At 37.6% G+C, this 22,618-nt stretch overlaps 1 protein-coding gene across 12 annotated transcripts in view; it reads left to right on the forward strand.

The window, feature by feature from the left end:
• PARD3 (par-3 family cell polarity regulator) overlaps window positions 1-22,618 on the forward strand; it is a 451,464-nt gene that overhangs the window by 339,076 nt on the left and 89,770 nt on the right. For all 12 annotated transcript variants that reach the window (XM_061468050.1, XM_061468055.1, XM_061468051.1 and 9 more), the window contains one exon: window positions 10,560-10,817. In XM_061468050.1, coding sequence (XP_061324034.1) covers window positions 10,560-10,817 — 258 coding nt within the window. The remainder of the gene's footprint in view (window positions 1-10,559; window positions 10,818-22,618) is intronic.

Here is a 22,618-nt window from a genome sequence, read left to right on the forward strand (position 1 = left end):
CTAATTAGAATGACAGCTAATGATATATTCACAGCAGGCAGATAGCTTCCCCCTCCAGACCACAGCTGGAACCTTTATTTTGCAACTAGTTACTATAATTTTAATGAGTTATACGAAACCTGGCTTTTCTCTCTGGCCATGCTGTATATCTATGCTCTCACTCAGTACTGTGACCCAGCAAGGTTTTAGAAATTCTGAATTTCTGAATTCTGAAAGGTGTTGTGGGTGCTATTTTTTTGAGTCTTGAGCAAAGATACTGATTTATAAGCTATATTCTTTGTTGGCAGAAGGTTTTTTCTTTTCCTTTTCTTTCAACTTTAGTGTATGCGATCCACATAATCCATTGCTTTGTTGTGAGGTTTTTCCACTGTATATTTTTGTCACTTCAGACTGTTTCATTTTGCAACTTCAGGGTTAGGCTACTTTATACATAGTAGTCTAGAAACACAGAATAATGGAGCTGAAATAGAGCTAGCAGCAGAATTTTTACCTGACTTCAGAATTTTGTTACTCGACTTCAGCTAAAGTAGCGTAGATGCTAGATATGCTCAGCTCAACCAACTGGTGACAGTATTGTAGCTGGACCTCCAGTTACTTCCTGCAGTATCTGGGAATGAGTGGTTTGACATATGGTATGATGTATGGTACCATTTGATATATGGTATCAGTATATATTTGGTATATAGCCTCTGTCTTTTATTTCTTGCACATACAGGAACAGCTGCTTCTTGCACATCTAACTGCAGAATTCATATGTTACCACCAGTGCTGCTTTCTGAAACTGTTCTCCAGTTGGAAGAAAAAAAAAAAATAGGTGAAGAAATGGTCTAAGAAAGACCTTATGAGAGCAGAAACCAGTGCTCTGAAAGTGAAGTGGGATGGAAGCAGGAGCTCTCTCAAGTCATGTATCAGCAGTAGCTGAACCTCATTATGTTCTTCCTCTCTACTTCAGTAGGACATTAGAGCTAAATTAATCTAACAATCAGGGATCTGTTGTCATAGGTGTAAATATCAGCTCTTCTGGCCAGTTTTGTAATGCAAAAGAAAAACTAGGTTCCATTTTGCTTACAGACAGCAATTATGTTCTTTGATCATAGAATCATAGAATCATTGATGCAACATGTTTCCCAGCAGGATAACAGACCCATCTGGGTGATCCTCCACTGCTGGGGTGACTGACCCTTGGATCAGACAAGAAAATAAGGAAAGAAAATTTAAGTCATGATAGTGTTTGTTTTGAAAGCAGGAGGACCTATACCTCCTAAATACTTCATACATTTACCTTTGGTTGAAACATATCCTTAAGAAAATTCGGAGTGCATACCCTCAGCCCCGAAATGATGCAGATGGTTAACTGCAAAGTAGCCTAAAAGCTCGATTGGAATGTGAGGTGGTAATTTACAGGTTTTTAAACCAAATAAGCAAGTATTTTTGCTTGTTTACTCCAAGATCCAAGACAGCAGATACTCTGCTGGGGGCATATATATTCACTTTGGAAAAATAAAGGAAGTATCAAGAAAGTCAGGGAATCAGGAAAGGTAGAGGTGAAATACAGGAGAGATTCAACCAGGTTAGAAGAAATTATTCTAATGCCTTCTTTAGTTTCATCAGTATAACTTGATTTCAAATTGGTGTTTGCCCTTCACCTGCTTATATGCATATTTACTTCCTCTCCTGTATTTTTTAATTTCTTTACATCTTCCTTTGTATTTTGCTGCCTTCTTTAATGTAACTTCTCATAAAATGAACATGTTATTCTCTTCTTAATGTATTAGAGCACTTACAGCAATTGCCTTCTCACCTTTACCTCTCCCTCCCCTCCTTTTTTTTTTTTAACTACAGCCCTCCTGGGTTGTAGCTCATTAAAAGTTTTTGAAATGCTCATGCATCTCTTCTGCATGTGGGATTTGAGGGGAGGGGAACTTCAGAGAGACAGTAAGTACTATCACATAGTCTAATTGGCAAATAGGCTGTGATTGTTGAAGGAGAAAGAAAATTAAGACTGACTGATTGTGTAGATGCATTTCTTTAATTTCAAGGTGGTGAGCAGCTTCTTTTTTTTTTTCTTTTTATATGTGTAGTCCCCGTTATGCTTCTCTGTTGTTGTAGAACCAAGACATAAGAAATATATGTGTGTAAAATTTCTATGTAGGTGCAGAATTATAGATCTAGAAGAAAGACTACATCACTTTTCCAAGGTAGGATCTCCTGGGTATGTCATTCCTGAAAGATGTTTGTTTCATAGAATCATAGAATCATAGAATAGTTAGGGTTGGAAAGGACCTTAAGATCATCTAGTTCCAACCCCCCTGCCATGGGCAGGGACACCTTACACTAAATCATATCACCCAAGGCCTCGTCCAACCTGGTTTTCATCTTCCTTTTTTTCCAGTTCACAATGACATACACACTACACCTTCCCTTAGCAAACTTTTCTGCTACATTTCATTAGAAAGTTCCCCTGCCCACAGTATCTAGTCTCAGTTATTCTTGCTTCAGTTTAAACACTTAGTACTGACCTTAGAGATCAAAAACATTATTCTTTTCCTCCTTATGTAGCAGGAGACTGCTGTTATGTCCCCACTGTCTTTTTCTTTTCCCCAACAGCTTGACATTGCTGACTTGTAGATATCTGTTATCCAGTAGAGCATCGAGATCCATTCCTGAAAAAGCAACTTACAGATTTTCCCCCTACTTTTAATTTTGTACTTAATTATTTCAGCTATGTAAATTACTTTCCAGTTGCTGTTATTGAAGATAATTTTATTTTTGAAGTCTGCTCTATTTTTTAAGAACATTTGAAATGTTAATCCTTTCCTCCAGAGTTTTCTGCAGATTCAGTAGCAAAACTCTGGGTAAATTCAGAGAGAGATCCTTGTAGAAAATGTCTTGATCCATCCATCTATCATGACTATGAATTACTGAAAGCTACTCTCTAGATACACAGTAGGAAGTGCCTGGTTCAACCTGTTGTATCCGTCCTGTAGCTGTTTTTCTTAGCCTCGGATGTACTGTTTCTGCTCTGTTCACATGGCCGTTTACTGTGTTGTAGAAGGAAATCTGACTGACTTGGCCATATGTTTTGATAAATCTGTGTGGCTACTGCTCGTCCCATTATCCTCTCTGTGCTTACTAGTAGTTTGTTTCAAAGGGGATTGAAGTTAAACTGATGAGTGTAATTTTTCTTCTTCTCTGAGGGATGTTTGACTTTTTCTGTCTTTCCAGTATTTCAGCTGCCCTTAACAAGTTCTCCTGGTTACAGAAAAAGGTCTGAAACAACCTCAGACAATTGTGGGTGTTGGATGAAATTCAACTAGCTTAACTAGCTTAACTAGTTTCTTGCTACTTCTTTTGCTGTTAGATTGGAGATCTTTGTGTTATTGGTGGCAGTTATCAATTGTGCTGGCCACCTGCTTGCAATCAACAAAGACAGATGCAAAGAAAAAAGACCATTAAGCCTTAGGTCTCTTCAGCATCATCTGTCAATATCATTCCCTCACTACTGAGCAGGGGAGCAACCTTTTCTTTGCTCTTCCTTTTACTGCTAATGCAATTACGCAATGATTTATTCTTGTCTTTAAAGCTCCCTGCTACTTTTCTTTCAGATTGTGCCTTTCTTATTTTGTCCCCATATGTTTGTGCTTATCCATAGCAAACTGACCACATTTTGTATGTGTTTCTTCATGTGTCTGAGATGAGAAGACAGTCGTATTTCAGCCAGCTGGCCATACGTATATGTACACAGGAGATAAGGCAGAAAAATTAATTTTTTTCTTTTAATGATTGGGAAAAGGCTGGTCTCCATCCTTTCAATTTAAAAAAAATATATATATTTACATAGCAGTATTACCTTTTTTGTATTATTTTTTATAATATGCCAAAGTTTTGCATGAAATGAGGGAGGAAATGAGGAAGAGGAGTCGTCCTTTTTTGTAAGCTACTGCTGTTGCTGCCCATGATTATCCATTGCCCACAGTGATTCTTTAGAATGATTTTCCCAGGAAAGCAGATGGCTTTTCTGAAAGGTAGTTATAACTGTGATAACAGACCAGGTCTAATCATGATAAGAAAAGCTGAGTGTCATATGCTGGTTCAGAGGGAAATCACAATAATGCCTATAATCAAGGTACCCTCATTAGAAGAGTAGTTGTCAGAAAAATTCTGCTTGGATCCCGACAAAGGTCAAAATAAAATGCAGGAGAGGACAAACTCCCATATTGACTTGATTGCCAAAAATTCGAAAAAGGACCATTAAAGCCCTGAAGGCAGTCAAGGAGAGGGGGAGGCGAAACAGCAAGACCTAGCTTAGCTGGTGCACTGCGCCTGCAAGGTATTTTTCACTAGCAAAAGAGGAGGGGACAAATTTGTCAAGGTTTGGCTACTGGCCAGCGCACCTTCTGACCTCTTTTATAAGAAGCAATATCTGGCAAAAATTGGACTGAATGTGTTCACCCCGCCTGGCTAACTTAAACAAGCCGGCTGGCTTTATAAACGTGTCATTGTTTTTGTCTGTTTTCAGTCCATCATCCCAGCGCATGCCAGTCTGATGGCAGAAGAACTGAGAACTGGCAGTGGTGAATGGCTTGTCATTTAGCTTCTGTCCTTACACAATGCTGTTTCTATCCTTAATAAACATTGTCAGCCATCTCACATATGTGGAACTACAAGCACTCAATACTGATTTTGTAAATGAGTGAGCCTCCGTGGAAAAAATGAGGTTGTGGATTATCATTTGGCCAATAGTTGAGTCCTGGCATCAGCAGCAGGATTAATTGAATTGACCAAGCAATTGTACACCAGAAGCAGCAGCCAACTTCGTTTCAGCTCTTAGGGGAGGACATTGCTGCCATTGCAATGGCAAATATAATCTACAAGCCATGAATATCCTTTCCATGTCGTGTTCATCAATTAAGATAAGTAGGTGACTTTTTTCAAGGATCTAAATCACTAATATGAAAAAAATCCCACAAAGGAGACTGAAGCTCCCAAGGGATTTTGAGTATGTTTACAATTTCACTCCTAACACCACATGAAATTAGGGTTGTTTCTCTTCTTTGCCAACTTTGCTTATTCACTTTTACTCGTAGCAGCTCTGCAGGCACCAAAGATTTAAATTTTCTGCTGCTGGAAAAAGTTAAAGTTTAGCTCAGACAGAACTGCTGTGTAGACATTTAGCTCAGGGTGGGGTTGAGCTTTCAGGATCCACGTAAGAATTACATGGCTTATTGCCCTTTTTGGTCAAGGGAGGGGGACTCGACACAGTTGGTAGAGCTTGGAGAAAGGTTTAGCTTCACCTTGAAATGGCCATCTTACAAACGTTCAATTGAACTGCTCTCTAAACCCTGTGGGCAGCTGCCTGATGTGACTGAATCTTGACCAGTTCTTCTGGGAGTCCAAAACATATGTTGACACCTACATTTATATGTCTAAAATGGTAGTTGCCTTCATCTGAAAGCTGAATCTCACAGCATTTTGAAGAAGGGAATGAGGTGGCTGCTGTTTGCTGGGGACAGCAGCACATAAATATTTCCATTAGTTTTGTGACCATTTTACATGCATAGGAATTGCTATAGGATGAGTATGTCTATCATTACTGGATTAGCTTGCAATGAAAAGCTCTTCTAACAATTACAGGAAGTTCTGCAGCTAACAATATTGTCATTTGAAGCAGTTATCATTATCTTTTGAATTGAATGGCACACAAATACATGAGGATAGTTTATACTGAACATTATAATTTGAGTTTCAAAAGCATGACAGTACATTGTTGACATTTTCAGTATTAACACTTCAGCAAAAAGGGTTTAGAAACTTCTTCGGATTGCTTTTGTATTTTCAAAAGTTCAGTTCCATTTAAACAGTGAAAAATTGTTTAGATGTTTTTGCAAAATTCTGTGAAGATTAAAAGAGCTCTGTGAATGCTAAGCTTTATTATTATTATTGTTATTATTAAACCCCCACAAAATCTGTAGGAAGGCCATAAATCCTCAAAACTAGCTAATCTGAAATTTCAGACATATGCGTTTTTATTGTGCCATGTCATGAAGAAATACAATTCAGTCAAGACAGCTTAATACACATATCCCTGTTGTGAAACCAAAGCACTGTGGTCAAACACTTCTACAGATTTCAATAGTGGAATCATTGCTGATTGTGGCTGAAGTACAGAGCAAATTCCATGTTCTTGTCTGTGCTGTTTATATAATCATGTTAATCTTTCCCACAGTAGTCTGCACTGGCATTTCCCATATGTGTACTTAGTGCAGTATATGCTAACAAATAGTTTGAGCCGTATTGTGCATATACACACACACACAAGGAGGAGGGTCGAAACAAAAAATAACATCACGTTAAGTTTAGGTTCTCATATGAAAATATATTCAGAGTTAAAAACTAATATAATTGCAAAAGGGATAATGCAATATTCAGCTGATTGATAGCTATCATTATTTTCAAGAATATGTCTATGTATTTTTCCCAGGTCATTTGGTTCCTTTGGGTTTGGAGAGATAATGTTTAAATGCAGTGTGTCCTGAAGACAGCAAAAACAAAGCTGTATTTTAAACAATATCGATAAATATTTTAAGTAGTCAGAATACCTATACTTTTGGATTGTGAAAGTGATAGGACTTGCACAGTGGTTTAAACTTAAAGCACAGAAAAATAATGAAAAGAAAAAAATCAGAACATTTTGAGTGTCAGTATAGTCAGGTATAAGTTTTGCCTTAGGGTTATTCTTTGCTAAATGTTACTACAAATGGTTACTGAGTACTTTGGTTATAATTAACATGAAGATTTATAATGTGTTAAGATTATATTTTTTACTATTACATATGTGTATTAACACACTGTATTAGCAATTGTGGAAAATATACCGAAAATTTTCCTGGTGGATCTGAACATATTTACTTCCATAACACTTCAACAATCAGTTCTTTCCCACTTGAACAGTAATAGGTAGCCCTCATTGAACCATGCACAGAAAAATCTTACTGTTCTTGCTGCAAATGTTGCTGCATCCAAACATATTAAATAGCTAAAAGTAGATACGTGAGAAAAATTGGTAAGCATGAAATGAGGGACACTCCTGTCTACACCTGTGGAAAGTGATGTGATGGTCAGAAGTTAGATAAGTTCATTGGCATCTCTCATAGCTGTCAATGTAACACTGAGACCAATATCACCAATTACCACCAGGTAATTCAGTTTTATAAGGACTTCAGATTTTAATGTTTTCTTGTGATTTAGTCTGTGCCACGTTATTGCTATACCGTCAGATTTCATACTCTGAAATTTTGGTTGTCTAAAATACATGGGGTTTTTTTTTTCCTTAATTAGTGTCAGTCAGTGTTCCATTATCTGATGATACATTGCCTATTGAAATTAAAATTTAATCTACCAATGTCTAGGAAATTTCTGATATCCTTTGCTTCTCCCATTCAGAGGACAAGTATCAATAGAAAAATGCAATCCTCCACCTGTAATTAATACAGGTGTCTTGGTTTCGGCTGGGATAGAGTCAATTTTCTTCCTAGTAGCTAGTACAGTGCTGTATTTTGAATTTAGTGTGAGAATAATGTTGATAACACACTGCTGTGTTTTGTTGATGCTAAGTAATATGTATATTAAGTCAAGGACTTTTAAGCTTCTCATGGCCTGCTGGCAAGAAGGCTTGAGGAGCACAAGAAGCTGTGAAGGGACACAACCAGGAGAGCTAACCCCAAGTGACCCAAGAGATATTCCATACAATATGGCATCATGCTCAGCATATAAACTCAGGAGAGTTGGCCAGGAAGGGCCAATTGCTGCCTCAGGATGGGCTGAGTATCAGTCAGTGGATAACGAGCAACTGTACTGTGCATCACTTGTTTTTGTCTTCACTTCTATTTCTCTTTTTGTTATCTCCCTTTTCATTACAATTAGTTCTAGTACTAGTATACTTTATTTCAATTATTAAACCGTTCCGTGGGTTTTACCTTTTTCTGATTCTGCTCCCCAGCCCACTGCAGGTGGGGGGAGTGAGTAATCAGCTACCTGGTACTTAGTTAACAGCTGAGGTTAAACCATGACAACAGAGCTACAAATTGGAAGTGAAACCTGCAGAGAGGAATTGAAAACCACAGGTCATTTTCAGGCCTATTTTTCCTTCTGCATAGGTACCTTCCAAGTGATTAAGGTTGTAACATTTCTGAATTGCAGCTTTGGAATATAGGACAATGTAAAAGTTATATTTATATTTTATATCTATATTTTTATTAGGCATGCAGAAACACAGTTTAATCTTGAAATGGGGTTTGGATTTAAACTTGAGTCTTTCTTCACTGTAAATTAAACAAAAGAAGTTTCAGTTTGATGTGCTGAAATTGGTGAGGAACATACTGTAAGCTGAACAGTGTTACAGTTTTCATTTCCATTTTTCTCGATTGAAATGAAAAGCAACCAGTAAATAAAATATTTTTTTTACGTGCAAAATTGTAAAATTAAAAATTTATGTTTAAGTTAAACTTTCTCAGATTTCTTCTGTTTGCCTTTTTGTGTGTGTGTATGTATCTTTCTTTTCACTGTGACTGAGTATGAGTGGTGCACAAGTCAGTGGTAGCAGACATAAAAAGAGGAATTATGCTCAGGTATAACTTAGAGCACGTAAATGAATCACTGAACCATCAGTGTAGATGGTACTGACTGTTGAAGGGAATTCAGCCAGGCAGTTCTATCCCAGATCAGTATCCTTGGTCAATACTTGCAAGATATGGGAGAGAAAAAGGACTGCCTATCACTTCTCCTATTCCTTTCTTTTGATACGATGATCTTAGTATAGAAAGAGCAATTTGCTTGGGACCCAGTCTGATGAAGACACTTAAATTTAGATGTTCATATGCCAGCTAAGGGCTGGATTCATATGCTTGAACACAGATGTCTTTTGTCATTTTAGTCATCACAGCCTCTGAGATGCCAGCATGGGCCTGGCAGATGTGACAAGGACCTACAGGGGTTTTTCTTGCCCAGCAGCTGGAGGTCCAGCAGGATTACCTGGGGATGTCAGGTGTCCATAGCTGCTTATGTCTGAGCAGCTGAATCAAGACTGGGTGTCCAAGCTCCCAAGGAAGACCTAAACAGCATCAAAAGCATCTGTAGAGTGACTCATCTCATGCTAGGACAGAACAACTAACATGGCAGCTGTGTGATTCTGGAATCTGCTGACTTACAGCTCCCTAGACTGTAAAGGGCACCTGCACATGTAGCTGGCATGGCCACCCCTGCTGCAGGCACCTAAATTCTGATGGCTTTATCTACAGGCCACAAATCCCACCATTTGTGTATCCTCTTTTCTTTTTGCAAAGATTAACCTTGAATGGGACTAAGTTTAAAATTTGTGAAAACGTCAAAGTTACTTTAAGACTTTTCAATTTTCAAAAGAAACAAGGCTTAGAGTAGTCTGCTCTTGTTCAAAGTTGGTGAGCAAGCTCTTTGGAAATGTCATGTAACAGAGGTGCACAGAGCTGTAGTCTGAATGGATGGATGCTGTCACACTGTGTAGCCATGGCTGTATTAGATGAAACAAGAGCATATTTTACTAATGGAAAGGAGGAGACATCTGGGTGCTTCATTTTGCAATGATGACAGACCATTAAATTGGTCTGGGGAGACAATGTTGAGGGGGTTGGTTTTTTTTCTGTTCACTGTGCCTGTGTGTGTGATACATCAAATTTTCTAAAATGACAAAGAAACTTTGAAGCCCAGATTAAATTTTAGTAATAGCTTTGCGTGCTTTTGAATATACGACCAGCACTCAATTTGTGTTTGTCAGGTTCCTAAATGTCATCTGGTTTTATTTGTTGCTTTCTATTATACAACTAAAGAAACATACCTAGACACAAAACCCCTGCATCACCTTTCATTTGTAACTTTAACATAAGGCACATGTTGTTACTTTATGAGAAGAAACTGCTTACTTTGGGGAGATGCCAGATTCAGTTTGTTTACATTTTAAACAAAACATGCACATTTTAAATGATTCACACTATAATCTACTTCTGCTCTTTGCTGCATGTATGCATACATAAAGGTACATATGTGTCCCCCCATCCTTATGAAGTTTTTCAGTTCCAAAAGAAGTATGATTTCTGTAGTAGTGGGCCAAGAAAGTACATTACAATTCCTATCTAAATACAGGCATTAATTCTGATAGGTTTTGATGGAGTACAAGGCAATATGAATGGTGTTTAGCTGTTGTCAGACAGGTCAGGTAATAGCACAGGCATACTAAGATGCATGAAACAGCAAGTAAACTCTGTTTACCAACACCTATGGCTAGTCATTATTTAACTTAATAATGAAACAAAAGTGGATAATCAGACTTTGTCCTTCAAGACCAGTGTTGCTTCAATCCAGGCTTCCATAGCTAACACAAACCTGAGACTCCATGACAAACTGAAACTGGAAACACTTCAGTGGTTTTTATTAAGATGGGCTACCAAAAGTGTCTGCTAACTGCTGTTTTCAAACTATTGGGGGGCGGGGGGGGGAACATTAGTTTCAGCCTGCTTTTAATTTTTCAGAATTCAAGCAAAAACTCGAGAATTTCGAGAGAGACAAGCTCGGGAACGTGACTATGCAGAGATACAGGATTTTAACCGGACATTTGGCTGTGATGTGGACCCAATGTACGCTGGGATTGCTTCCTATGACTCTTCTTCAAACAGTGGCACAATAATGCTGAACACCCGACCACAGAGCCCAAGGGAAGGGGAGACAGTGGAAGCCTTATATGCCCAAGTAAAGAAACCACGGAATTCAAAGTCTTCACCTGTAGACAGGTAGGCACCAGACATCAATCAATATGCTCTTTCAAAATCTTCCCTTGTAATGCTTTTGTCACGGGAGATGACTGTACATCAATTGGAAAGTCAGAACTGCTTTTTTATTAATGGCTTTTTAAAAGCCTTTATGTAGAAAAGTATTGAACTCACACAAATCAAACTCTAACAAAAGTTATTTTCTGCAGAGCAACTGCTGTTCTTCTCATTCTTCAGGAATTTTGGAGTCACTGTTTGCTACCATTCAAATTAAATCCAAATTGTAATGTCATCTGGTTTATTTATCAGAGCGCTAACTGATCTGGTTGTGGAATACAGCACTGCCAGCCTGTTCACAGCAGTTACAAAATCTCTGGAAAGTTCTTGTTATAGCAAAAGTGGGTGAAAACTTACCTGGATTCTAGTCGTGCTGTAGTCTTGAACTTCAGTCTAAGAGGTTGAGTATTTTAATCAAATATAGAGTAAGTGAGTAAACTCCAAGCTTGACTCATTAATTGCTTTCTTTTCTCAGGCTTTAGCTTGTAAGTTATACTCTTCATGTGGCTACACTTTCTGAACTGTGTCATGCTTGGTTTTTTGCTGAAATTGAGCAAAATTATGGTTTCTGTTGACGGAATTTTGAGTTCATTTGAAAACCTGAAGCTAAAACAGGCATATAAACTAACATAAAGTAGAAATAACCAAAGGCAAAAATCACAGGTTTTTTGTAATTTAACAATGAAAATACATCTGTTTTCTTGGCTTACATCTATGAACTTGTAGTTCTGCATTTTCTCAGCTTTACAAAAGCTAACATTGAAATCCTAATGCAGGAGGTATTGTTAACTCATACAGAGGTTATTAATTTAACTCATAGTAAAAACATTCATTGCTTTGTTTTACACCCCATTCTTTCCATGAGAAAAATACTGGACTTGCAAGTAAACCAGCAGAGCAGTGTCTTTGGTTGCAGTGTTTAAGATCTGTATAGCTCTATGGGAGGACTGGCATTCATCTTGCGTATTCTGTTCTAGGCAGTAATGGAGTCATTTGTATTTGGTCTTAAGAATAAGTTGTGGTTGTGCAGAGTTCAGTTGTCTAAAACTCTTTTTAATTGAGGACCAAGAGTAGTGTATTTAAGCCTCCACTAGATCATTTTTGAAAAGTTTGTTTGCATAATATAGGTAAAAATATGCCTTCTAACATGACAATTAAAGAAATCTCAGTTGCATTGTGGAATGCATTAATTTTCACTAAAATTCAGTAGCACACCTGCCCTTTTATTTTCTCAATCACACTGTTCTCCTGTTTTGCACTATGTAAAAGGTCCAGTTTCCATATTGAATAAAAATAACTTATATTTTGTGGATAACTACATTATTTCAGTGAAGGAAGCAAAATAATTTTAAAAGACAACAGCTTCATCTGTGCCCTTAAAATTTTCTGTTCCTTAGCCTTATATTGACTGGTGCTGGTATGCCCTGTTGCCTGACATTTAAGCACTTTTGTGCCTTTGGAAATCAAGATAGCTTGGTTGGATATGGTTGCCACGTGGTGACTTTCACGGCTGGTTTTGTTAGACCAAAGGCAGTGTTTCATGCTGGAGTTGAATGGCACCAATGTCACATCAACAAAAAAAAAAAGTTCTTTGATGCAAACCTGGCACGGTGAAATGTAAGACCTGCGTGACCTAGCTAACTCTATGTGATTGCTGATAAAAGAGCCGGGAGAGAGTGAGTCGATCTGAAGATAATGGAGTACTGGGGGAATCTGCTGTTAATCACATGGGCAGGACTGAAGAGCAGTGTGGTAGTTTTGCACTTTCAGGCTGCTCCTGGAGCACAGAAGGGTCTGTCTCTCACAGCTGGATCACACTGCTCTCTGTGAGCAGAGAGAGAAGATGCAAGTCAGGGACTAAAACAGGCAAGAAAAGCCCCCCCAGTCCCGTGATAAAAGGGAGACGCATTCAGCAAGAAATATCTGGAAAGAAATAGGCAATTTAAGATGGAGAAAGATTGTTAACTCCTGTAAATGTGAAGTACATGTTCAAAGGTTTGGTGTGTAGGGTTTTCTTCCCGTCTCCTCACACCTTTATATAAATAGCCAAACTGTGGAGCTGGTGAATCCAGCAGCAGGAGAGCTTTTGGGGAACATTGCAGCTGCTTGCAGAATTTCAGGCTCAAATTTAACTCTCCAGAAGTCAGGCCGACAGCAGAGTATGTCATAGAATCATAGAATAGTTTGGGTTGGAAGGGACTTTAATGATCATCTAGTTGGGCACAGAAGAGGTGATGCAACAGCTGTGAGGGAGCAGTTTTCAGTCTTCCTTGAGGTGTGTGAAGTACATCTGTGAGCTTGAACATATGTAATGGTCAGCAGCAGAGCCTGGATCACCGCTAAGCCATCTTCCAAAGGCTGCCCTGTGTTTTACAGGCTTTCTCTCAGATGTATTAAGAAAGTATCATCTGAGCATCATTTTTAAAAACAGTTGTGGCCTGAGGTGCTTGTTAACTGTGTTGTCTCCCCAGCTGTAGGATACCTGGCTCCTCACCCTTTGTGCACTGCAACTTGTTTCTTGCTGTCCAACAGCTGGTTGCAGTTCTGCATCCTTAAAATATTGTTTACATTAATGTTCACCTGTGGTAAGCATTATTTTGAGTGTGTTTTTCCCCTTTACCCTGCCATCCTTTCCTTTCCTCTGGATGTTTCAGAGGTTACCTAAATAGAAACAGTCGCTTCCAGCCTTTCGGGATGGGAAAGGAAATCACTCACAGCGCATTACCCTTGTGCTGAACTGCCAGGAGCTGATAACAGCCAGGCTGTCTCAAATCTTTAGCACGTTCATATTAAAAGCAGCATTGTTTATATGGGAAATTTTATTTCTATTAAAGTTTGGTGCTTAGTGCCAAACAAAATTTGACATTTAAGTATGTCCAAAAGGTTTTTTAAAAGTCTCTTACAAAGAAGCCTATAACAAAATGTCCCATAATAGTTTGCATACCATTGCTGAACACTTATGACAATTTTTTCCTTAACTTGCAAGAGAATTACTGCGCCTGTGTGTGAGGCCTTGTCAGGGTTTGGTTTTCGTTAATATTCCTTCAACTTCTCCCTTATTTCCGTCAACACGGGCCACCATCTGATGTAAGTTTAACTGTCATGGCATATGAATGATAACAAAGAGGAGGACAAGTATGTAAACTGTTCATCAGAATAATGGACAATTTTATTTAATTTTTACAAATTTAAGGATATTATGAGGATAACTATTATAGTGCTTCAACAAATGATGGTACTGTCATCAGGCAGAAATCCTCCAAGTATTTTATAACCTAACTTGAAACCAGTGTTAAAAACAGGCTTGTTTCTTCATTCTGCTTCTTGGGTGTATTTTATGCTTGCATGTATTCCAAGCACTGCAGTTGTAGACAGATAGTACAAAACAGTAAGAAAAACGTAGTCCATTTCTTTGTATTAGAAACTGGATTGTATAATGACAAAATACAGCAAACAAGAAAGAGATGTTACCTTATACTTTGGAAAATCGCACATCTGTACGTGTGTAAGTTACATTCCTTTATCCATTTTACCAACAATGGCTGTCAAAAACCTCACACTTCTAAATAGCAAATTTTACTCAAAATACCCTTACAGGACATGATTCTGTTTTAGAATTTATTTAATGCAGATGTATGTTGTATCAGAGTTAAATCTTCAATGGATATTGGTGTGGTTTGGAGGGGGTGTTGGTTTGGTTTGGTCTTCTGTGATAGTGTCTATTAAATATGTAGCTGAAATATGGGAGGATCTTTATTTTGGGCTTCCTACGTAGTCTATGCATGTGAGTAGCTCCTGTGAATCTGGAAATAATTTATATTCCAGTTACCCTAGTAAGTCTCTCCAGTAGCACACACACACAGAGAAAATTTGGTTTTTGTTCTTGATCCTGGAGAATTAAAGCAGATTCCTTTTTTTAACAGAGGAGGAGTTTATTGCTCAGCTGAAGCTCCAGCAATAAAAACCGGTGATTAGTATCGCTGCATGTGCGTCATCTGCCCTTGCAGTGTTAGCTCCATCCTATGTATTGATAGCTTACAGAGACAGGCAGCTAAGAAGTTTTTCACTTCTTATGTTAGGCATCAATGGAGGGAAATCGAGATGGAATGTATAATCTATGTTTATTTTACAGTTCAGGAACGAAGTGTCTTGAGAACTGTTTTCTTCTGAATAAAGCTTTTAGCTTAGCTGAAAAATGTCTCTAGTATGTTTTCCGTCATACAGAAGAGATGCTGCATGACTGATCAATAGTGTTTTTCATATAGATGACAATGATGCTATACAACAAGATTTTATAGCAATCACCTGACATCCATAGCTAAGCAGCATGTAGAAAGACAACTCCTAATGGACGTTTACTGGCTGTCACTCTGTAATCATTTCCCACCAAGAGAGCATTGTCCTGAAATATAATTGAAATAAAATAGGCACTGTGCTGCTGTAAAACTAAATAGCTTGAAAATAGTAGGTTAGAGTCCTCCAGCTTGCTGAAGACATTTTAATGGAAACATAAATACCATAATCATATGCTTTTTGCATGCATTTTGCCATTAAAAAGAAAAAATGTTCATTTTAGAAGGGAGACCTTTATGAACTGGTTTCTTTTCTATCAGAAGTGAAATCAAGTTATGTCAAAGGAATATTTGGGAACTGAAAATAACCCCGCTTGCTTTAACTGTCATCTGTTGGGTGCAAAGAGGCAAGATGCTGTTTTTAAGGCTAGACCTCATACGTTGCTGCTGCTCTTCCAAAAAAAAAAGGGGGAGAACATTTTATTAAGATGTTAACTTCTATTCACTCAGTAGTATCTTTTTGCCTAAATTGGCACAATAGTAATGAATCCCAGAAGCTAGAAAGAAACACTCCAATTTAATACGGATATATGTAAAAAGTTAAATAAGCAGATCCTGTCTTTCTAGTGTTTGTAAAATAATTCTCAGCAGTAGTAGAACGGGTCATGAAAGCTATAAAATAATATATTGCCATGCCTGGATAAATATTTGTTAAAAAAACGAGGCGCTTGTGCAGCTATATTAAACTTCTTTATTAGTAGTGTCAGTCACAAGAGGGTTCTTAAGTCTGTATCATAGGAATCTGAGTTTACTTCAAGGCCCACCAGAGATGGAGATAGGAATTATTACTCAGGGTGTTAAGCACTTTCACGAAGGGAAGGACCATTGCGCTGAAAACCATCTAACCAATGTTAAAACCTGCAGAGCTGTGCTCAGCCTAGACTGAGTAAGATTATGAATAAGCTCTTTCCTCCTACCTCTGTTTACTTCACTGATGTTTCCCTATGCCTGGTTCCCTTGTTCTTCACTGTTTATCACCCTCTGCTGTCAGAGCCCTACAGATGACATGCTACCAGGGGAAGCTACCACTCTTATGGATAAATAATGCTGTAAATGCTCCATTAGGTTGCAAGCATTTCAGAGCAGGGACCTGTTTATTTTCCATGCTTCCTAAATAATCAGTAACATTTCAGAAATCGATAGTAATTTGGTTTAAATTATTATCTTCCAACGAGCATCACCATTTTGTGGCATAACAGAGGTTCACTCCTGTGAGAATTTGGCTTCTGGAAGGACTTTCCTGGCCTAGAGAATGGCACATATGCCATTATGAGACAATCAGGCAGACTTTTGGAGACAAGCCGCTGGAGAGCAGTGGGGTAATAAACTATTTGCAGTTTTCTAACATGTAAAACTGAAAATAATGCTTGGAAGTATGGTATTTTTCCTCCTCTGTCTGTGATAACCTGGAGAAGGATTAGTCAGGGCCTCCACGAGACTCTTCATGGGGTTTAATTTTACTTTAGCTCTAACACATTGGGTTTTTTTGTTCCTCTACCATTCATCCTATAAGCCACTAATCCTTGCCCCCAGGACTGCCTAAAAATTAGCCTGGTCTCTCATAGACCCATATATTTAGAACCCAATAGACGCTATTAGCATTGGCATTTTATTATCTTAGGTTGGTTGTTTTCTTTTGTTCTTCCATCTTGATAGAATATAAGACAATTTTTAATATAAATTCATGAGGATTTATGTAGGCTCCCTATTGTGAAAGTATGCAATTGCACTCTCCTGTTTGGGTTACCACTTTGGTGGAATAAATAGCAGACTTTCAGTTAACTCTATTCAGGTCTTTCATTTTAATTACTTGAAAGTCCTGGTTTCTTTCTGAATAGATACCAAGCACTGATACTGTTGTGAGAACCATGTCTTTTTTCATTTACCACAGCCGCAGTCTCACTTAAACCCCGGTGGTTTTGCTTCCTCTCTCTTCCAGTCAGCTTGCTGTGTAATCTGAAGTCTGACAGCTATTTGTTTGTTTTTACAAAAGCAACCAGATTTAGTACCTCTACAAATGGTTGCAGTGGGAAAATGCATAGAAAGATAAGAGAGAGATGAACTTTCCTCTTTGGGTTACAAAACAAGGGGGTGAAGTGAGGCCTGCCTGGACCTGTCCTTAGTGCCCCTGTGCTGAGTAACTCCCAACAAAGTTCCCTTTGCTGGAAATTAGGAGTATTTGTTTAGGTGTGTGATCTTTAATTCTTTAAGTGCAGCTACTGCTTATGATGAAACGCTATACTTACAAAGAGCAGATCAAAATCTGTAAGGGTCTAATATGTATTAGGATTTAAAATGCATTGTAACTGAGTTGTGTAGAATATTTTTAATTTCTCTATTAGTGCAATTTGCACACACATCTAGGTCAGCTGGGCATTTTGTTGCTTGGAGAAAAAATAAAAGAGAACAACCTCTACTTTTTTTTTTTTTTTTTTCCAGATGGTAGAAGGCAACAAAAAGGAGACTTAAATTATATATCCAAGTATGAAACAAAGCATGATGTAAAAACTAGAAAAAGCAATGTCTCAGACATAGAATAGTTATTGTGTGGTTTGTATTTGCAGTCCAAAAAAACAGCTGTGCGTGTAACATGCACATCTTTATTTCCCACTAATGCCATCAACACAATTTCAAGTTCTTCATCCTGAGAAAATTATGGGGAATATTTGTATACACAAAGCTGAAAAAGCAAAGGCTCTCCCATTCATTAAATGAAGTGCTTTGATCCTACCAGTGTAAACTGTTAGAATCTGTTCTTTGCTAGGCTTCTAACCAAAATTTGGATTGTGAATTGATGCAGCACTTGAATACCATAATTTAATCAGTTTAATTTTTTGTTGCTGTTGAATGTGGCTTTTTCTAAATACAAGATAAATTTATGATTCCTCTTTCTTTTATGTCCCTCCAGTCAACTCATCTGTTCCTCTTTGATGAAGGATTCAGGCTTCTCCTCTCCAAGCATTTAAAGAGCAGGGGGGGTTTCATTTTAGAGGTTTCTTTCAGGAGAGGGGTGCACAGGCCTTGGAGGGAGTGCTGTGTGTTCATTGAATCTTGTGTCTCTGCTTGCTAAAACTAAATATATAATTTGAAGTTAGATTTTGAAATTAATGTGGATTTAATGGTTGAAAAGTAAATTTTTTTTTTTTTTTAATTTATTTATGTCCCTCTAATGTTGGAGGATTTGAAGGGATTCTTGTTCTGTTCATTTTTTATGAATGAAATCTCCTTCACAGAGGAGACAACCTATATTTAACTGCATTGTTCATCCTTATGGTCAGTCTTGTTTGTTTATATGACTTAAAAAGCATCCTGCTTACAGTTGAAGTAGTTTGTTACCAGCGGAAGTGGTGGAGTCTAATTGTGGGAAGGAATCCTCTGCAGTAACTTTTAGGAAGAAAAATAACACCACTGCATATATGTTGGGGGGTAGTGGTTAATTCCTTTTAGCATCTTGTAAACTCATTGACTGAGTGCTTATGAAGCATGCCACATCAACAACCCTGGAAATTGAGAAATTGCCAAAAGATCTCATTTCAGTTTGTTGTTGGTTGAGAAGTTGAAAACCAATGCTTTTCTACTCATCACTCAGAAAACAGCGCATATTACTGCAAGCTTGTACTTCATAGCATATTGTTAAAGAATTGGTTTATAAGGTGTTTGAAATCTTGTTCCTTAAGGCTCAAAGAAATGATGTGAGACATTAAAAGGTTTCTTGCATGAGCAATTTTATGTACTTCTGAAAAATATTGTTCTTACATCAAACTTATTTACTTAATGTGATTTTATATTTTTTTTATTCCTTAAAAACTAGTGAAATTTAAATAGCTTTTCAATCTGATGCATTCATAGAAGTCTTTCTTACGTGATGAATATATTGAAATGTTATTGCAGTAAATAGATCACATATTTGTAATGGAGAGGTAATTTAATCTGCCTGGAGTTTAGGCAGTGATATAAGAATTTATGAAAGAAAAAGCAAAGGAGCAGATTTTTCTTCATTTTAATTTTTGTGCATAGTTTGCAACAATAATGTATGGTACATCTGAGTTGCATTGCGTTCTGTTATGAAATGTTTTCTGTGTGCAACAATTCAGTCTCAATTACAGCCTTCCCTCATTCCTAGATTTCCCTTTAATGGAAGCACAGTATAAACTGGGATGAAAAGAGAATGCAGAATTTCTACTACCAACACTTTAAAAAGTAATTAGAATCTGTACAACTTCAATGTCCCTCAGACTTCATTTCCACTTATCTTTAGGAAGGAAATTTGTTTGCAGAAAGTTGCAGTACATTCAGTAACAAGGCTCCTAGGTAGTAGGAGTTTGTCCTAAAAGTGCTCTGACCTGGCAAACAAAGGAGACAGAAAATAGTAGCATCGGTTTTTATTTCCCAACACATAGTTCATGGCTCATTAATAGCTGTAGTATATATTACTGTGTATTGTGTGCTGCCGAGGAAACAAGCAGAAGTTACTTGCCATCACTTTGCAATTGTGTTAGTAGATACAGTGCTTAAAGAAAATTAAAAAAAAAAGAGAAAAAATATAAAGAAAGATAAAGTTTAGCTCTGTATTATTTTGTACATAATTTTAAACTGTTCTGTGTCTGCTTGCTTAAGATAAACTCTATGTATATTTGCTAAAATGTTGTCAAATTAACCCATCCTTTTCTAAGGATTCCTAAATGCCCATCAAGGAATGGAGGGATGAACTGACGGTATTTTAATTAGCAAAGCGTGATTTAAAGGTTGCTAAAATCAAAAAGAGCTTATTCATTTTTCATCAATAATAATTTTCCTTAATATTTCATCAAAACCTGCTGATTTAGAGACCACCTTCTGGGCTTTGATTCATTATGACTGCAGACATAATTTAATTTTTCCCCTTTACTCATTCTGAGATATGCTCTTTCATCTTTGAGACATTGTTAAGATGTTTCTAACATTCACAGATTGCTAATTGATCCAACTTTTTTAAAACTGTACTTAAGACAGAGGCTTCTTTTCTGTGGAAGCAATTTTCCATGCATTTGCTTTTACTAATGCCTTTTTCTCAATCTCTAAGAGTGTAAATTCTCAAATAAACATATTGAAAATTGTGTGACAAGTGAGGCAAAAATATTAGCAAGATGATAGAGGAAAATTAAAAGAGTTGGTACAGTCAGTAAGATTGCACAGTCACTAAGTTAGGCCCTTGTAGCTCATCTAAAACTAACTTGGAATTAAAATAGTGCTGTAAGTAATGTTTTTTTATCTAAATCTTTGGAGGATCATGAAGAAAAGCAATTATGGGAATTTACGCAAAGGCATTTTGTGAAAGGATGTACAATTAAAAGAAATTGCTCCATTCACTTTAGTGGGGCTGTTCATCTAATTTTTGTCTATGCTATCATACTCTGGTAATTTCTAGTCCCCAAATGCATTTGTGTTACTCTTTAAGTTGAGATTCATAACCTGTTTCTTCTTGGAAGCTCTCCCTGCAAAGTAATATCCAGGAAACTTTCCATTCAGGTGCTGTGCTAAAACAACTAATGATGTTTGGTTACTCAGCACCAGCAGAAGATAGTGGATTGAAGCAGTCTATATGTTTGGACTGTACCCTGATCCTTTTCTGTGGGTGGCTGGAAAACTGTCACAATCTTTATTTTCCTTTGCGCATCTTTCACTCGTGAAAAGCATGTCACGCTCAGTGGATGCAACTGATGTCTCTTCTGTGCCTGCGCACCGATTTAGGGCAGAGCCATCTTTTTCTTTCCTTATTTGTAGCCATTTTCTTTAATCCAGTCTAATTAAAATTTCCTAAAATGTCCTCAAAGTCTTGCTTAGGTGGTCAGAGCTAAGTTGTTGTTTGTCCTCTTAAGCCACATTAACAGTTCACACTGACTGAATTTCATTAGCTTTCATCAGTTACAATATTCTGATGTAGTTCAAATTACTGCAGCTTAAAATGTCACAATTTAACAGGAAAACAGGTAGAACCAAGATAGCCTTCAGTGTCAGGAATAATCTTGCTTTATTGGAGCTCACGCTTATGTTTTTTAATATTCTTTTTCACACTCAGGTACCTCCATCATTTATGTAGCATGTCATGTGTGGCTGTGTCCCCACATTCAGTAGAACACATACACCTGTGCAGAATGAGATGCAGATACATGAATGTATTTATCTGTGCTAGAATTTTATGAGTGCATGTTTATGTTTGTCTATATGTACTCATACAAAAAACCCCAAAATCTCTAAATTTTCTCCACTCCAGAGGAAGTGACTTCCAGACCTCATCTAGTCCAACCCCTGCTCAGAGCAGTTTTGATCAGGTCAGGTTGCTTAGGGCTGTAATTGTATCCTGAATATCTCTGAGGAAGGAGCTCTCTCAGTGCCTGTTCCAGTATTTGACCAGCTTCATGCTATCTAAAAAAAAAAAAAAAAAAACAAAACAACCAAAAACCCAAAAGCTTCTCTTATCAGAATTTCCTGTGCTCCAGTTTGTGTTCATTTTCTCTTACCCTGTTGCTGTGCAACTCTGAGAAGAGTCTGGTGTTGGGCAGGAGGTGAGGAAGAAAAATTTTCAAAGTCTTCAGGATTACCTTAGAAAATAATACAGCATTGTTATCATTGAACTTTTCCTAGAATGATTGCCAAACCTGGCTTTCTTGTTCTTAAATCACCTGTTGTATTTCCATACTTCAGAGTTATATTTAGGTGCATGTCTTGTTTCTCAGAAATTATTTTGAACACGTGTGTTGTCTTTTTTGCCACTACACTATGCAAAACTTGAAGAAAAAAATATGAGAACAAAGTCTAACTCTTCATTCCTCTTGAAGCATAAGAAACTGCCTTTTCTCCTTTATTTCACAGGTTTTCTATTGTGCATACAACATTCAGCTCCACCAAAAATGATGCATCTGAAAGTATCTTTAAAAAAGGACTCAGACTTGTGTGTACTGTTGGATTGCATATGCTTGTTATACATATTTATTTATTGCTTTTCAATTGGTCTTATTTTGCCAGTGGAGAATTGTTTTGTTCTCCTGCCTGGGCAGGATTGCTGTCATGTGGGACCTGCTGCTCTGACAGCTTCTCTTCTGCTAAAGGATTTTCACTATTTCTCTTTTAACACTGCACTGTTTCCTGGACAAAAAGAGATCATAACTCCCAGGGGAACTGTACCGTGTTGGAATTGTGACACAAAGGCTTCCTAGCATTTCTCAAAGTCCTGCTCACCTACATTCATTCATGAGCTAAAATTTGCAGATGGTGAGTGCTGTGGCATTGCAGGAACAGAGCCTCAGGAGACACGAGTGCCTCCTGCAAAGCTGAAGGGCTGCACTAGAGGAGAGGAAGGGGGAAATGAAGCATTTCTTCTGTGTAGATCAGGAGCACTGCAGGATGGTGATAGGGGGAGGAAGCTGCCTGCTG

Source organism: Pezoporus flaviventris, unplaced genomic scaffold (assembly GCF_033815535.1).
Source record: "Pezoporus flaviventris isolate CSIRO_AGI_PZ_B2104156 unplaced genomic scaffold, CSIRO_AGI_Pfla_v1 ptg000047l, whole genome shotgun sequence".
Taxonomy (NCBI): Eukaryota; Metazoa; Chordata; class Aves; order Psittaciformes; family Psittacidae; genus Pezoporus; species Pezoporus flaviventris.